This window comes from Plectropomus leopardus, chromosome 18 (genome assembly GCF_008729295.1).
Source record: "Plectropomus leopardus isolate mb chromosome 18, YSFRI_Pleo_2.0, whole genome shotgun sequence".
Lineage (NCBI taxonomy): Eukaryota > Metazoa > Chordata > Actinopteri > Perciformes > Serranidae > Plectropomus > Plectropomus leopardus.
In genome coordinates, this window is record NC_056480.1 from 15783726 (window position 1) to 15801936 (window position 18211).

Here is an 18211-nt window from a genome sequence, read left to right on the forward strand (position 1 = left end):
CTTTATACTCATCCTCTCTCCTCCCTGTTGTTTCTCACTCACTGCTTTTCAGGTTGGGATCACTTTGGGAAACAATATGAATCCTATTGTGGGCTTTTATATGAATAAAACTGCCTCAGTGACAGTAAATTACTTTCACCCTTTGAGACCTAAGCAACACGGCCTGATGTCTTTTAGATAAAGAGCAATGAGCAACTCAAGAGGAACTGACCCAAAAATGAGCACAAAAAAAGTAGAAAGCACAAGAATATTTACATGAAAACTTGAACAAACAAACAAAAGAAAAAGTAAAGGACAACAAAAAAAGGAAACATGAAAAAAGTGCTTACAAATAACGATTCCTAAAATTTTTTTTTTATATATAATTATGATAATTATATGTTTTTTTTTAACATTTGCTCTAACTTTTTAAAATAATTTTTAAAATCTAATTTCTTGCGTTTTGCAGAACAGTTCCTCTCAAGTTGCCCATTGCATGTTTCCTATGTTTAACAAAAGACAGCAAACCAATTTATTCAGACTTTGAAGGTTTAAATACTTAACGTATCTGAAGGCAGCACAAGGAAAGTGATGTTGATCCGTGTTTCAAAGGGTTGAAAGTGAGGACAAAATGTAAAAAGTACCATAGACATAAGCAACTTCAACTGTATCCAGATATTTGAGCCCCAATCAGAACAAGTCCTACCAATTTAGCGATATGTGCAGGTGCTTTTTAGAAATGTATTTTTTAAATAAACAAGAAATAATAATAAAATAAAGTAAGTAATTTACTGTCCTCTACAAAACAAGCATTTTGGTTTAAAAGCAAAACAACTTTTCTTTGTTGAATTAGATAGGAGGACTTCCACAAAAATAATAGACCAGAAAATGACCATTCATAAGGTTTGAGGCTAATAGACAAAAACTGATTTTACTGTAGTCTATTTAAACACAGCATTACGGCTCAGAGGTCTCACTCTGGCTTTCACAATATTGTTCATACATTATGTGTGCTACCATTACACAAGTTGGTTCAGTGCCGTGTTAACTGGCACCATGTTACAATAAAGGGGTCCCCAAAAGTCTAGGGCAGGCCTTTGCCCCAATAGTCAAAGTGCTAAGATTCTGGCTCAGTGTGTTCGTCACACAGGGATGTGGGTCTCAAATCAAGGTTGGAGGTGTTTGTGTTTTTCAGGGGTCTCCTTTAGTAAATTCATATTTCATAAGAAGCTATCCAGACTAATCCATAATTCAGAAACGTCTGACAGGGGAGTAGGTGGGTGGGGCTGATGGGTGGTCACGGGCTGGACCAGGCACCCTGGGGAGCCCAGTCACACTACCAGACTGTGACAAAAACAAAACGCTCTGTGACCAAAAGATGATGGGCCTGTTGCCAGGGAAGACAGGGAATCCAACCCTGACTGAAAACCAGCAGCCACTGACAGGCTTACAGAGGCTGGGAACAACAGTCTGAAATCCCCGTGCTCCAGCATCCAAACATCCCTCTAAAAATACACAACCAGGGTTGAAAATGATGCAAGGAAAACTAAAGACCTTCAAAAGCTTAAATAACATACGTCAACTTTTATTTATTCAAACCAAAACATCCAAACCCTCCAAAACATGAACACTGACAATAAACGAAACCCAACAGTGCAGTGCCCAGACTCTCTGAACAAAACAACTCTAGCACTACAATCAGATGTCTGCACACAGAAGACCTCGAGGTCCATGTCCTGATAAAACTATGCAGCACTAAATCAAGAGAAAGAAATATCTGTGACGTACACCCAAAATCAAATGTGCATCTCCAACCACGCATATCTGCTCTTTTTCTGTGTAAATTTAAAGGAAAACAAATGAAGTGCACTTAATAAAAAGAATATATAAAATAATCATTGCTTTTGTAGGACAGTAAAATGCTTTGTGCAAGATCACCTGCGACTAGATTAAAACCCAAAGAGAAACAACCAGTATAAAGTGAACCATGTACAGTGTGTTTTTCCCCCAAGACAGAGAGCACCTTACTCTAAATCATGTCCTTCATTTTCAAAGTGGATCAAAACTGCTTTCCACTTTTTTCTTCCTTTCAAATGTGAGTTGATTGACAAGTAATGGGGAAAAAAATGATGCCGTGATTGTCCTTGTGTGTGAACCCCTGAACTGTTCGAGAAACACCCAGTCACAGGATGGGACGGTGTAGAAACAAAGCACACAGATGATACGTGTGCTGCAACATGCTCTGAGGAACTCAATTTGAAAAGCCTGACCAAGACAATCAAATATACTGACGAGGTGCTATAATGTGACAAAACTGCCGTCCATTTACTGCCTCGATCACCACCCAATGCAATAGAGTAGATCACAAAATAAATGTGAGTGCTCGAATTTAATGGAATGACCAAGTGCCCTTATACTGTAGTAGAAAAGTTAATGAAATTTCTTAATCAGAGGAGCATTAGACCTGAACTTGAGTTAAAGTAGCGTTCTACTTCAAGACACTGTTACAAAAAAATACCTTTTATGTACAGAGAGCCCTTGCAGAGAATAAAAAAAGCCCCAAACAAACATTTAAAATAATTCCAAAAATAAATAAACATAAAATATAAATAGGCACAAAAGGTGAGCTTAAAAGTCTTCCATTTTTTCTTTGGGATAACTAATAAAGGCAAACAAAAGAAGAGGAATGTGAGCCCATGTTATCAGCTGGTAAGGTGAGGGTGCTCTGCGCCTTCTGTGCGTCTGTCACTGTGATCCATGTGGGTTAAAAACGATTTGACTACACGACAGTGGTCCTGACCAGTCGTGGTCAAAGTGATTGTGATCAAACTAGAACAGTGGAAGTGGAGAGCTCCTGCAGTCTGGTGTTAAAATGGGTCTCAAAAGAATCTGAGGGAAGGGGAGGAGAGAGGAGGGCATTCAGGAAACAGTGTGAGGCGTTGGGTTGCTTCCAGCCGTCCGGAACATCAAGATGTCATCCTGTCTGCATTTTGACTCACTGCAGCCACTGTGGCGTTTATCTAAAAGAGCAGATGACAAAAAAAAAACATCACAAGCTATGAACGGTTCCCTCCTTCATTAAACATACCCAAACAGGATTAGTCCCGTTAAAAGGACTATTAAGCAAATTTGTGTAACTGTAGTACAGAATGAGAAGACTCTGAGGACAGAGAATTATAGGACTATTGCATCAGGGTTCATACAGACAAGGGCAAGTCAAATTCAAGGACTTTCAAGTACTTTTTCAAGTCCTCATTTTTATTTTCAAGGATAAAATTGTTTTCTCCACAACCATCTGTTTCAAGATAACTGTACAAATTGTAAATAAAGTAAAGGGTTAAACTGAACCCCCGGCCACTGGGGGTTTGTACATTGGGCGTCGGCTCTACAAGATGAGCTACACGGCACCCCACAGAGATCAATTTGACAGGGTGCATTTAGGGATGTCAAGATTTTCAAGATCAAGATTTTTTGGCCAATATTAAACATCTGCCGATACTGATTCCCATTCCCTAAAGTGTGCACTGTGCAGCTGTATTATCGTTCCTCTACAGAATACATCTGCACACGTTAAGTGCCGATCAAAATCAATCCAATGTATATTCTTGACATAGAAAGGAGTGTCTGCTGGGGGCAATACAACTTGTCTGAAAAGCAAGTGTCGTTAACTAGCTGGTGTTTGCTGCTGAGATTCACAAGATAACTATAATGACAGCTAAGCACCAACCTAGAGGATTGTGACCTGCTCTTTCCAAATCAATTGCACTGAACCAAAAATACATTTTGAGATTAACTACGTTGCAAACATAGCTAACTGGAGGGAGCGGAGCCTAGCTGAGGGACGGTGAGTGGCAATGAAGAACACTAGTCATGTGGGTGAGAAGCACCACAGTGGCTCTATGTCAGCAGCTCAGACGCTTCCCTCCGTCAACTCGCTGTCAGTTAGGACAGATGTGTGCATGATACGATAAAAAAAATATTAGAACGGAGAACTTGTTTTGCAAGACTGTAGCTGACTAAAAAAATTACTATAAAAATAAACATTACTAAAAAGCATTTTTCCCCTCTTTAACTCAAAATAGGCAAAATCATAATCTCCTTGGCAGAAGTAATAATGCCACTTGACAACAACTCTGCACACTTCTCTCTTAGTCATAAATAGTCATAGCGAGTCATAAAATTATAATACTAATATCACTTCAGTCATATTATATATGTTGACACAGTTCTTAAGAAAAACTGTTGAAGCCTGCTGATGCTCTTCATGACAAACTGTTACCCACTTTATCCCTGGAACAACAGCACTTTGTTTGAAACAGTGTTTTTACCTGGCAGGGGGCTCAGTAAGACTGTGGACTACATCACAGTCATCATAGTCTGGACGCCACAGTCCACAAAGTTCTGGAAAAAGAGTACAACATTACAAAGATTTGTGTGAACAATCTGTCAGAGATGTTTCAAAGACACAAAGAGCCAACGTAAAACAGGTTCTCAAAAACTGTCAAGTATACAAAACATCAGATATTTATCACTAATATAAGAACTTATTGTTGATGAACGCGGTCCAGTGATGGGAACACTGGCCAGACAACACCATCTAGTGGCCTGCATGAAAATTGCACATTGAGGACAATTTGTTGCCACAAACGCTACTGTAAAATAAATGAAATAATAAAACAAATAAACCATTAAACTTCATCCCGTGGATTTTGAAACTCTCCGTCAATGTTTTTTTCCCCCCACTGGTCTCACAAACATCTCAAATGAGAATGGATTTGCGTTGTTTTGAGACTTCATTATAGTGACATCTAATGCACAGTCACCTGATTGACAGGCTGATTCCTCTGGTCCGCCATCCAGTGAGGTGGAGCGTACTGTGTGTGGGGGGAAGAGGGGTCAGCAGTGAAACAGAGGGCAACAGACAAATCCAGAATCGCCTCTACAGGAGATGGGGAGGCGCGGAGGGTGGGGTGGGCAGGGACAGGTGGATCTAAGTCAGCCTGAACCCTTCATCTCATATGCAGGAGCATATGTGCAGTGCCCTGGAGACCCTGCACGGGATGCTGTTGTCTAATTAGTGTGTGTGAGTGTGAGTGTGTATACCTGGTAGGCGTAGGCATTCTGTGCGTAGTTCATTGGCATCTGTGGGATTATGACCCCTCCAAAGTTGGAGTAGGAGTATGGCTGGTTAAGAGAGCAAGGAGGAACACTTCAAACCACAGTACGGCAAAGTATGTTTTTATAGCCAACAGAGAAAAACATGTTAAAATACATACTGTTCTTAAAACAGACTGAAAGGCGTTCTTCTAAGTATTGCACGATGACTGTTAATGTTTTCACAGTTGGTGTTGTCTGAATAATTCAGCAACTTGGATATTATTAGCCATGACATAAATCACGCCGTAGCCAACTTTATTTTTTCATATCCTTTGTGGTAAATTGAAAAGTAAATTGATAAATTGTTCTCCACCTTCCACCTCTATTCTTGGCTGGGATAATGAGCCAACTTCCCCTCAGAGAAAATAAGATTCATTTTATTTTACAATGTGTAACTGAGAGAAAACAAAGGTGTGTGTGACAGCATTACTAATGCCACACACGGTGTGTTTACTTTGCTTGTCAACTTTGCTTTTTAAGAATTAAATCTGTCTACCTAGTGAAATGAGATTCTTGATAGCTTGGCTATGTGCATTACCTGACTGTACGGGCTGCCTCCACTGAGGATTGGCGAAGGTTGTGCCATACCCCCTCCCATGGGCGAGCAGCAGGCGCAGTAGAAGTACTGAGTGGGGTTCATCCAGGGAGCCGGGCCAACCAGACGGGAATGCATGGACCCTAGATGAGGAAAAAAAATGACAAAAACGTATGAAGCACCTGTGGCAAAATCTTGAAGTTTCACTGCCAAACGAGCAGCCGATGAAATTCTTCATAAGTGTATCAGATTACATACGAGCGCTCCTTTCCTTCATGATGGCAGGTCCCAGCTTGAGTTTTCGGCCTTTAAAACTGATCTGTTGCTATGGCAAAAAAATATGAAGAGAGGAAACATTATTCTCAGTTGGAGTTGAAAAAAACCCAGAACGACAGCTCCACAGAAAGACATCCGCTCACCTCAATGATTGACTGAATGTTGACATCTTCACTGAAATACACAAACCCGTACCTACATGTAGGAGTACACAAAACTCAGAAAATAAGTAAACACATTTGGACTCAACATTACAATAAAATACTGAAAAAAGAAATTAGCGAGCTCAAACCATGCTAATTAATATTCATAAAACTAATATGCAAATGAACAATCCCCCAGATCACACCCACACACTTTCACAAGTTAACTGACAAACACAGAGAACATACTCTTTATGGAGCAAAATTAATGACTCAAAACGATTTCTGTATTTATGCTTAATAAATACTGAAGGTCACACGACTGCAGTGCAATACACTGATGCATAGTTCATTTTCCTTGTCTCTTCTAATCCCTGAAATGAAAAATAATAGCTCAGACCCATTCATTAAAAGCTAGCTAGTTTGTGTTATACACCCAAAGTACACTGCAGCAACAACAGTCAACTTAAAAACAATAGGGGCCCAAAAATTGTAAACTTAGCACCTACAACCAAGGGTAGAACTCACCCTTTGCAGATCCCTCCACGGTATGTGATGATTTTTACTTCCTTGACAGCACCATATCTCGCAAAGAATTCCCGCATTTCATTTTCATCCACCTGAATGTTTAAATCAGTTTAGAAAAACAAACAGAATTTTACTTTCTATACTTCTTTTTATTCTGCACTGCATTGTATACTAAAGAAAAAAGCAAACAGTACACTTGTTCACAATGTGCACTTCAAGGACACTAAAACAGTAGTTTCCAAGATTTTTCAACCATTATTTATGTAAAAATTATTAAATGCAGATATGGTTGTATTGCCATGGGTCCCTTCTCGATGATTAAACATTGGAATGAAAGATTCATCTACTAGGTTCAAGTGGCGAAAAATTCAAATGTGCTATGACATTGAAATTTTAATTCAAGGTAGAGTAAAACTTTCAAGTGAATACATTTTTATTTCTGAGAAATGTGTGGGCAGCATGCGGGTAGGAGAGCTATTTTATACTTGATATACTTGGCAGCAGTCTGATTCTGATAACATAATTATGCCAGTCCAATTTCTTTTTCTGCTTTTGAGTGAGCCATTTCAAATATGTGATTTCATGCTCAAAACAGTAAATGACTGAGTTAAATATATAAACCCAGATTAAATCTTAATTAATTAAGCTGGCATTAGAGCTTGGGCCCCAGATCAGTGACTGGAAAAAGTCAGTCATTAAGTTTCACCAGATGTAATATATGAACAAAATACTTCTGATCTTACCTTCATGTCAATCCCACCGACAAAGAGGGCATTGGGAGTCAGTTTGCCTTCAGGCAGAATGTAACCATTAGACAACTTCAGGGAAGGTGAAGTCTGGGTGCTGCTCCTGGGCTTGTTATTATCCTTACAATAAAACAATAAAAATTGAATTATTTAGTTGCATGACAGGAGGAAAAAACAAAAGAGCATTCCTAATTTTATATCAGGGCCAACATTTAAAAGAATACTCGTGATCAAGTAACACTGAAATGACTGGCAAGCTTTCATTGCGATGTAATATACTTTCTTAAACTTTCCTTCTTTAGGGTTGACACCCCAGGTGAATGTTTACAAAATTTTAAGTAATAGATGCCACCAATGCCTTACTTACAGTAAGACATTTTTTGTTACAAGATTTTTATTTTTTTTTAAATGTTTGTTTAAAAACGCAATGGAATATTATCAAATTAAATATGCACTGATATGGACAAACTTCCAGAACAGAAACCCTGGATAAAGGTTCAAATATGAAAACAACCACAACAAAAAAAAAAAATCATTTTTCGTCTTGCTTTTAGGTGTAAAATGTGATAAAATTAGGCTACAAATGACAAAACCCTCTATAAAAAACACAGAAAATAAATAACAATAAAGCTGAAAAGTTTGGTGTATTTATGTGCTACTTAAGTGAAGATTTGTGGATCAGATCATGGGGAAAAAAATGTTTCATAAAATCACATACATTTTTTTCCACCAAGAATATGAGACACAGTTGAAAATTTAAGTAATGATAAAAAACTCATAGATATCACCATAAAACTTACCCAAACTTTGATTGTTTACCTTAAGACTATTTTTAATATTACAAATTAATTGAAATTGTATACTTAAATATACAAATGAAGATTATCTAACCAAATATAACATTTGGTATTAATTTCTGGAACAGACATCTGAACTGAATTAAACACCTATATTGGTATTATCCACGTTTCTTTCCACTATACTGAAGAAAGACACGTTGTGGAAGCAGAACAGCCCAAAGTCTCACAACCGACCAGTGCTTGAAAAAAACTGCTTTCACTTAGGGCGTGTCGCCTCGTTCTCGGGGGAAAAATAATACAAAAACAGGATAATGATATTTTACAGTGTTGTGCTAAACGTTAAATTGACTCCGACGACCAAACCTTGACATGTCCGACCGTGAAGCAGCAACAAGGTAAACGGCAACACCAAAAAGTCAGCAGGGACAAGCTAAGTTATCGTTAACATTATTTGTTGCTGGCTAATGTTAAACGCAGCTCAACGCTAACTGTGTTAGCCCTAGCTAATGTTAGTTAGCCGCAGCTAGTGCGCCTTTTTCAGTTTTCAAGGGGAAGGTCGCTAATTATACGGCTAGCTAGCAACAAGGCTAACACCGTGGTTAGCTAGCATAGGGATTAACAAGTCAACAAACGCCTTTGATTAAACACATCGATTATATGGCTAGAATTGTAACAATGTAATTATATGCACATAAACGTTTAAGTGAAACTTACCATATCTAAAAATAGTTAAAACTAATAGGTTAGCCAGATACGCTCCAAAGCAAACTACAGCGCTCCTTCTGCCTGACAACAGCCACCTCACAGCAGCCAAAACCACGCCTAGTCCACATGACCCATCCAACATCCTATCAAATGATAGATATGTAAATTATACAAAATTAAATTTTAACAGTCCTGCGCAGGGCTAGGTAGGACTACTTTGCAACTGAAACATTTTTACACTTTTAAAATCCGACCAGAGTCTTGGTCTTCGACATACTGATGCTGATATATCATCATATAAAAGCTGGTAGGCTAGTGCATCTATGTAAATTTGATTGAAATTTATGATTGACATGCTAGGTAAACATATGCAAACAAAACAATTCTTAAATCACATGTAAGATGAGACTTATTCTGTGAAGTCATTTAAAATTTCCACCTTAAGGCTTTGTTATTTTTTTAGCCTAATTTGGAGTCACTTGTACTGTACAGGTGGTTGCTAAACTATCAGAAATGGGTAAAAGTATGTGCATGGACTAAAATAAATTTCCAAGTCAAATGCAGTGCCTCTTGCTTATTTATTGAAATTCTGCAGATATGGTGTACCGATATGGTGACTTTATAGATATGTAGCCTCTTATTGTTGTTGTTTTATGTCTTTTTTGTACTTGTTACACATGTCTGTGGTTTTGAGCCTCTTTGTGCTCATTTAGTGTCTCTTTGTAATTGTTTTGGTCTTTTTCTAGTTATTTTTTGTTTGTGTTCATAATGTTTAAATGTTTGTGGCCCCTTTTTGTAGTCATTTTGTGTCTCTTTGCAGTTGCTTTGCATTCCCTTATTGTCATTTTATTTCTCTTTGTGTTTTTTTTGACCCCTTTTGGTAGTCCTTATTAGTCCCATTGTGTCTCTTTGCAGCTGTTTTGCATCTCTTAAGAGTTGCTTTTGTCTCTTTGTTGTCATTTTCTTTAAGGTTATGTTTATTGTCTTCCTGGTTGGTAAGTGTCTCTGGGTTAAATTTTGCAGGTGGAGGCTGGGAAAGGCCCCTGACACTGGATCTTGAAACCTATGACCTCTGGGCCTCACTCGGCCATACCTGAGGAGGGCGGTGGCTGCCAGCAGAGGGCAGAATGCAACTACTGGATGGTGCTGCTTTCAGGTGAACTCAGTGAGACAAGCCAAAAAATCAAACCCAAATCCCTTTTTTCTGGGATAATTTTTAAATGTAGTTTATATTGCTAGTAGTGCTTCTGTCGTGACCATATTGCACACATTGGCTCATTGTAGGCTTTACTCGGTCAACGCCCACCATAAAAAGTTAACATCTTTCACACTTGCTTTGGCAACGTAAACATATGTTTCCCATCAGCTTTTCATTGAATTTAACTAAATGCCATCCTACTGAAAAGCAGTGCCCAACAATATGTTAAACCCACCACGGTTTCAATGAACCTTTTGCTGTTTTGCAGGATGTTTTGTCGACTTGTTCCCCTGTTGATGTGCATTTCCCCGATTTAAACCTGGCCGAAGCCCTTCGCTTTTTTTTTTTTTTAATAAGCTATATGCTTATAGCTCTTTGTGTTTTTAAAAATACTAACATAATTCTTAAAAAAAACTATTTCCGTATTTAATTCATTAATTGTATATATTTATTTTCGTATATTTTTAATATTCCCGCTTCTCATCCCCCCTCCCTCCCCTCCTGTTGTGTTGCTGGGCTAAACGCAGCCAAGGTGCTGAGGTTACCATAGAGACGTTCGCCGGTGAGCTCAACTGTGTTTCAGTTTTGTTTTTTCAAACTCTCAGGCGCTTAATATAATGTTGGTTGTGTCATTTGTTCAGTAGAAAAGTATCAGCTTAATGCGTCCGAACTCTGCCGACAACTTTTGTTGCCGGTGGACACTTTGACATAAAATATTTAAGCTAATGCCACGCGCAATGACTGAAATCCTGCCGGCATAACGTTACAGACCGACCGATACAAGGTAAGTGATATTAACGGTTGGGTACAACCGTGTTTTTCAGCGTTTGTGTAGTCTTCACCTGTTATAAACTGATTTTTAAAAAATGGGAGAGCCTGTCTTTTGCATATTCAAGTTTTGTGTTTTTTCTCCCTTTCATTGTCAAATAAGTTGAACATCATGGATCGGCTAAAGCAGGTAAGGTTAACCTAGCTTATCTGTTGGCTACATTTTCACACTAAAGATGCCTTTATATTGGTTTGCAGTTCACAAATTAAAAATTCAGTTTTACTGAACAATGTTGAAAGTTAATATGGGCTTGTATAAAACTTTATTTATTTTGTGTATGTTTTGCATGCAAATGGTATGCACTAATATCAGCTTGAAATGAACAATTAAATGCATGCCTGTTTATCATATTTTAACTTATCATATCATTAAAATACAGTGTGTGTTAATAGACATTTTACTGAACATTGTACAACTTTTGAATAAACAAGGCTTGATAAAATAATAAGATATATTGTTTTAATGTGATGCTTTGTGCTTGTGTTGTTTCTTTTATTTTCATGGTTGCAACCTTCACTATTTTTATTCAAACTACAGATGGAGGATGACTCTATCTACAATATGAGCCAGAACACAGGATATTCAGTCCCTCCACCTTTGCCTATGGCTTGTAACACAGAACCATCAGAACTGTATAAAGTAAGAATATCAAGGTAAACACATAAACCTTTGGATACTATACACCATCTTAACATTCAACTTGTTATTTTACCTCAGATCGTCATGAGGCACAGTCATTATCCACCAATCCTCCAGACCAGTTCTTGGACCCAAGCAGCTCCTTTCAAAGAGCAACGTCACCATCGTACTCCCAGTGAATCTATTGGAAATAACTACAGTCCCCGGGCCCAGAACCTGAAGATTATTAAACTTCAGTACAGACGACACACTTCCCGTCAATCTTTGGCAAAAGCAGCGGGGCCCTGTATCCTTTCATGTTCCTTTCAAATCAAACCCTGGTCCATGTTACAAAGGGAAGCCTATCTGAAACAGCCTTAGGTTGCAATGTTCTTTAGTTTTGAAAATCTGATTATAATTTAAAATATGACCACTGCTCTGGGAACTTCTCAGAATGGATTTTTGTTCTTAATGAGGCATTATTTTAGCATCCACCCCACCTGGAAAGAGACAAGCAATTACACCAAGGAGAAGGTAATATGTGTGCCCTTAAAGCAACACATTTCAGCTGCAGTTCATCCTTTATGTTCTTCTTATTCCTGAGGCATTTGATCTGATTCGTTCATGCGTTCACAGAGATACGTCCCCTCATGCTTCCCTCTCACCTCGGCCAAGGCTTAGATTGAGAAACTTTTGCACTCCCAGCAGCCGGCCTATGAGTCCTAAAGAGCAGCTGGACATCATGTACAGCCAAGAGGAAAATATGAGGGTCATGCAGGCAGAACCTAATGAGAGAGACCTGGAGGCAAGTATCAGAAATGAACGTTTAAGTTGCTGATTAGAATTTTGAGTGTCCTTTTTCTGACACATTGCTGCTCCTCACTTTTCACACACAGAGGTATAAACATTACATCACCACTGGTGTTCCCACCTCAGTGCTGGCCCCTCAGCCACACCTGCAGATGATGAATATCCTGCGCCTGCTGCCTCCCGATGCCTTTGATAGTAGTAAACACCTCCAGATTTTGAGGGCAAACCTGGAAGAAGAGGTCAAAAGAGATTATTGCTTCAGCCTCAAGGAGAGCATAGGTATTAAACAATAAAGTGTCAGTAAATCTTTAATGGAAGTATTGCTTTTTTGAGACATTCTTAGCATACGCCAGTATCACGTCAACATTCATTTTTTAGAAAGTATGACCAAAATATACACAGAACTCCACTTCAACTTTTTTAATGTTTGTTGCTATCTGTATTTCTGTTGATGGTGCCTTAGTTAACTAATATTTTCCTCAGAGAAGAGTTACCTCCTTTGCCTTGAAAATGACATTTGGTGTTAAATCTGTTTTGTCTTCCATGTTTTTCATTTTCAGTGGAGTACATCCTAATGGACCCATCTGAGCGCCGGAGACTGTCCATATTCAGCGTCCCCAAACCCTTTCCCAGGAGACTGATCCGCGCGCCAGTGCCCTGGGCAAGCAGTTACAAGGAGGCCCACATGTGGCAAAGCCAACACCTGTTTACTGTCAGTCACATAATGGTCCTGCTGCAGGATGTCTGGCTAAGCTGGTAATAGAGCATCATCATTGTAGCTTATGTCTCAGTAATGTAACAAAACCTTTTAATAGGTACAGAGGTGCTGTTTTGTGGAATTCATACTTACATACAGTATTATTGATTACAGTATTAAGATCACACTCTTGAATGGCTGGAATAAGAAATAATTGTTAGGTATATGTATTTTGTTCCATTTTTTTCCTATTCTTCTTTTTTTGTTTTTTCTTTATTTTGTAATAGTCTGTAGCCCCTTTATTATTTGTATTTAATTTATTCTGTTTATCTGTCTACACAAGCTCTTGCTTACTTTAGGTAAAAATGTTTCAGAGTTTATGTAGCTAAAAGTATGCATTTGTGTGAGTGTCTTTGTATACATATATATTTTGTAATGTAAACAAAATAGATAAAACATTAAATAAAGTCTCGTTTCAGCTTCTCATCCTTGAGATTTGTTCGACTGGAGGACCTATTCTCCACCAGCCTCCCCCTCCTGCCATCTGAGTTCGAAGACTTTGTCCAGAGACAGTGCCAAACCACAAGAGATGAGCTGGTCCAAAAGTGAGTACTGCCAATTTGCCAGACTGACATGAAACAGCCAGTCTTTCATGGAGAACCTAATGCGATGTCCAGACTTAATCCTTGTAGTGTGTCCTCTCTCTGGTTTATAGGCCGACAGTATGCATACAACCAAGAGAGCTAATCCTGTTGTAGACACAGTCTCAAGTTACCACCTTGTCCACTTTGTCCGACCCATGTCAGGCTGCCTTTCAGGGGATTGCTTTACACACTGTCCCACTTCAGGATTCCATTGCATCCTTTGTTGTATAGCCTGTTAGACAATGTAGCAGCTCTGTAGGATAGCTAGCTGCGTGACTTGAAATTTGAGCCACTGCAATTTGTTTATTTCCATGTTTGTAATTTGCACCTGCATAGATACCATTATATTGCAGTGTCACAGTCTCCTGTGCCAGCTAGGCTCAATACAGAGGACATTATGTGTCTCTATGGGCTTGTGCAAACGGTAATAAGAACCAGGAAATAAAAAAAACCCAATATAATAACTATTAAGTAGTGCAGTCACTGGAGCTTTTATTATGTAGACATCATATTGTAGGATTTGAAATTGAAAACTGTGCAGAAAGTGCTTCAGGTATTCATAATATCATAGGCTCTTAGAAGTGAATGATGCTTAGAGCAGAGAGAAGAATTATGACCACCACTGTTATGTCACCTGTCCTGGCATGCATTTCAGTAAGATTAAGTTTCCAATAAAAATAACCCAATGTTTTCGTATTGTCTATCTATCCTACTGTCTGCCCCACTCTCGTCAACACAGTATCTCAAGAATGCCTCAAGAGAGTTCATTCAAAGATGGCACAAATGTCTGCTTGGACTCAGCAATGAACTAGTTAGATTTTCATTGTCAAAGGGAAAAGTTACTGTGACCTTGCTTACATCTCAGTCTCGTGAATGCAATGTCTTAAGAAGGCATACAACCGTGAGGCTGTAATTCTAGTTTAAACCTCTTCTAAACCTAAATAAACATTTCTGGATATTCCTATAATGATATAATTTGCAACGCTATTAATTGGTATATGTATTTGTCCATGTGACCTTTCAGGTCTTCTGAAGCTTTTATATTAAATGCAAACAAATACTTAGAGCTGATCTTTTTGAGACCATCTTTTTTCAGCTGGCTGCCTCACTGCGCATCACTCTTTGACACCTTCAAGGAGCTGTGGTTGCCCCTTTTACCCAACAGTGAGCAGGCTGCTCCAGTTAGTGTCCAGGAGTTCTTCAGCTGTGTGGCCGCTCTCATGTCATTGCAGCTCCGAAGTTTGGTCATAGAATCATTACAGGACCTGTTAAGTTTCTTCACTATATATGAGGTTTGGACATTTTTTTTAATTTCCATTTTTTCTTAACATAATTCTTAAAATAATCTGTCATTGTGTGAGAGAAGCACCCAAATCTACTTTTGCCTTTCATGTGAGACTTTTTTCCTCTGATATTCTGTGGTCTTCAGGATGGCAATGACTTTGGCGAGGTGTTTGATGAGATGAAGTATGTTCAGTCTCAGTTGCTGCTGGTTAAGCTACAAGTGGATGAGCCTCACATCAACTTTAGTCCGAGCTTTCAGGAATGCTGGGAACTCATCCACAGAGCCTTTATGGAAATCATCAAGAGCGCAGAAAAGCTCCCAAGGGTACAGTATCCACTTTGTACTACAAACTTTAAAGGGACAATTCACCCCAAAATCCAAGATGCATATATTTTCTCTTACCTGTAGTGTTACTTATTTATATTGTTTTGATTTAATCTCTAAGTGTTGGAGAGCCTGCCTTCTCTTGAATATAATGGAACGGCCGATATCTCCAACTCCCACTAAAACAATCTAGATTGATAAATAGCACCATAGGTTTTATATTACACAATACACAATGCTGTTTCTGTTTTTATGCAACATACATGTATAATATGTGACTTTTATTCTTTGGCCAGGTGGAATGCAACCTCTTTCCCGATATCAAAAACTTGTACCTACGCACCGTCAATCCTGATGAGTCACTGGTTACAAAACTAATCAACAAAGCCAGAGACATTTTCTACAAGAACACCATAGGACCAAAGAAGTAATGACACATTAACTAAATTTATGTTTCTCAATTAGTCTGATGTACCAGCAAGTGCAAAGTACCTGCTAATACTACATCTCACTCTTCAGGTATTTGAATGTCTATCAGAAATATAGCACTCTACTGGACCACACAGCAAAGCAGGAGATCTCAGCTTTTCTCAAAGAGAGGCACTCATTAAAGGGATTTACAAAGGTGATTACATTTTTCCATCTAAAATCTACTCTGATCATTGTCTGTCTACTTGCTTTGCCAAAGTTCTCTTTCTCAATCTTCAGAAAATTGAAAGCATAAACCACCTGTGGGAGGAGATTGCCTCACTGCACATTACGGTGCCCCTGTCCATGTTTTGTCTGTTTGCTGGCAATCTGAATGATGACTTGTGTGACCGTGCTGAGAGAATGAAAGACAAGATCATCATGTTTGAAGTGGTGGAGAACCGAGAGCTTAACAAGGGGTGGGTGGACACTTTCTACCTCTTTAGACTTTTTTATTTTGAACAGCAGAAAGTATCTGATAGATTCATTATCTAATATATTTTCTTGTTGAGTTTAAACAGCATATCATTGTATGTTTACTTAAATTTGAAGAGAGAGTGAGTGTCAACTGCAAGCTATTGCTCTTTCCCAGGATCTGTCAAAAGTATGAGGAGGTTACTGAGACTGTTAGAGGCACCCCAGAAACCACAGAGGAGTTGGTGTCTCTCAACCAGTACATTAAAAAGACCAGTGATGTGACCATTCACAAGCTGATAGATGAGATTGATGAGGCAACATACCGTGTCAGCTTCCTCCTGGACTTTGCCAATCTAACCTGTATGTGACATCTTTCCTGGTATTTGCAATAACTGTTGAAAGAAATGAAATGTTATGTAAACAAGTAGCATCACAGCTGACGTGCATTTTAAAATGTTATATTATCTTTCTCTCTACAGCTAAGACCTCCATACGTTGCAGTGTCGTAATGATTTTCATCTGATTGTTTTTGTGTGTCTGTTTTTTCTTTGTTTTGTTACTGTAGCCGAAGACTTGAGGCTGAACTCCCGTGTTTTCCAGTGGCCCAATCAGATCCTGACCGAACTTGAAGAAAGCAAAACTCGTCTGGCCACCATGAGAGAACAGGCTGAAGACTATATCCAAACAAGGTTACTGAATAAACACTTCATACATTCCTTTACTTCTTTGTACCTCCTCTGCTTCATGTTTTCACCACCAAAAGGTTATATCCAGGTCTGAAAAGAGAAGTCAATAAAGGAATGCCTTAAACCAGCAACTCTGCTCCCACATGAGAATAATTTGGCCTCAAGAAGTGCAGTAAATTCAAATTTAGATTTCAATATATCCCTTCCAAAACCTGTGGGTGATGTTACACACACTCATCCCTCCAGCAACAACTGCTTTAAGAATTCAGTTATCTTTTCCTACATGTCCAATAACTGAAATTACAACTGTTGTATCTCTATTTGACTATCTCAGGATATTAGTCTTTGATCAGAGGCTGCAGGATGTGGACAAGGAGATACAGGCCTTTAAGAAGAAGGGAGTGATGAACATGGAGGAGATGAAGAACAATGTGGGAAATCTCTCTCAAATCACTGCCAACCTGGAAGCTGCTGTCACTGAACTAGAGGTAATACAGTACATGTTTAAGATATCACAAATGGTTATCCTAATGATGTGACAGCTTTGATACTCAAGTAAAACATAGATCCTGCTTTGTCGTGAAAGTCATGTTTGAGATGGTAACTGAAAAATGTTTAAACCGCTGTCATCTCTACAGGATATCAACAATGAGCAGACTTTGCTGGAGAAAGAACAGAGCCAGTTCCCAGTGCTCCAAACTCTCATAGCTGACAAACAGCCATATGAACAGCTCTGGACCACAGCACTAAACTTTAAGAGCATATCAGAAGAGTGGATGAATGGTAGGTGCTCTAAATAGATAACAACCAATAGCGACCAGCAAGTGCATGCAGCTGTTTTCACATTGGTATACTTCCTTTATCATTTAACTCCTAGGTCCTTTCATTCACCTGAATGCTGAGAAAATCTCTGATGAGCTGGACATCATGTGGAGGACTATGCACAAACTGACAAAGTCTTTCTCCAACCTTCCTGGGCCTTGTAATGTGGCAAAAAGCTTCAAAAGCAAGATAGACGAGTTCAAGCAGCACCTACCTATCCTGACAACCATCTGTAACCCCGGCATCAAAGACCGCCACTGGGAGGCGGTCAGCTGAATCAATGTTTTGTTTTTTTGTTTTATTTTCATAAGATCTGAGAGTAATCCAGTGTTAGATTGACTTTGTGAGGACCAAGTGTCGTACGTCTCCTGTGATCCATGAAGCTAATGTGAATAATTTAAGACACTTTTGTCTGTCTGCAGATTAGCAGCATTGTGGGCTTTGCTGTCAAACCGGATGTGAGCAGCTCACTGCTCAACATGTTGGATCTGGGTCTTTCCAAGTTCTCTAAAAAGTAAGGCACAATACCAGGGTTCCCACGGTC

The 18211-nt window shown here is 38.9% G+C and overlaps 2 protein-coding genes across 3 annotated transcripts in view; one reads left to right on the forward strand and one right to left on the reverse strand.

Annotated features, from left to right (window-relative positions):
* Positions 1-2541: 2541 nt before the first annotated feature.
* dazl (deleted in azoospermia-like) lies at positions 2542-8953 on the reverse strand. 2 transcript variants are annotated; one of them, XM_042506679.1, is made up of 10 exons: positions 8879-8953; positions 7362-7484; positions 6619-6710; positions 6091-6142; positions 5930-5996; positions 5675-5814; positions 5083-5163; positions 4803-4853; positions 4308-4380; positions 2542-2999 (listed from the first exon to the last, which is right to left on the reverse strand). In XM_042506679.1, the coding sequence occupies exons 1-9, from the start codon at positions 8879-8881 to the stop codon at positions 4336-4338; spliced, it is 654 nt and encodes a 217-aa protein (XP_042362613.1). In that variant the 5' UTR covers positions 8882-8953; the 3' UTR covers positions 2542-2999; positions 4308-4335. The 2 variants fall into 2 exon arrangements, with proteins under 2 accessions (XP_042362613.1, XP_042362614.1); XM_042506680.1 differs by lacking the exon at positions 4803-4853.
* Positions 8954-9982: 1029 nt separating this feature from the next.
* Positions 9983-18211, forward strand: part of dnah3 (dynein axonemal heavy chain 3) — a 29983-nt gene continuing 21754 nt past the window's right edge. Inside the window, exons 1-20 of the mRNA XM_042506434.1 lie at positions 9983-10025; positions 10999-11025; positions 11434-11535; positions 11614-11821; positions 12003-12048; positions 12151-12319; positions 12411-12603; positions 12885-13080; positions 13501-13626; positions 14762-14957; positions 15095-15274; positions 15571-15701; positions 15794-15899; positions 15983-16161; positions 16335-16519; positions 16725-16848; positions 17180-17333; positions 17484-17628; positions 17723-17934; positions 18090-18181. Of these exons, the coding sequence (XP_042362368.1) occupies positions 11008-11025; positions 11434-11535; positions 11614-11821; positions 12003-12048; positions 12151-12319; positions 12411-12603; positions 12885-13080; positions 13501-13626; positions 14762-14957; positions 15095-15274; positions 15571-15701; positions 15794-15899; positions 15983-16161; positions 16335-16519; positions 16725-16848; positions 17180-17333; positions 17484-17628; positions 17723-17934; positions 18090-18181 (2762 nt within the window). The 5' untranslated portion in view covers positions 9983-10025; positions 10999-11007. The remainder of the gene's footprint in view (positions 10026-10998; positions 11026-11433; positions 11536-11613; positions 11822-12002; positions 12049-12150; positions 12320-12410; positions 12604-12884; positions 13081-13500; positions 13627-14761; positions 14958-15094; positions 15275-15570; positions 15702-15793; positions 15900-15982; positions 16162-16334; positions 16520-16724; positions 16849-17179; positions 17334-17483; positions 17629-17722; positions 17935-18089; positions 18182-18211) is intronic.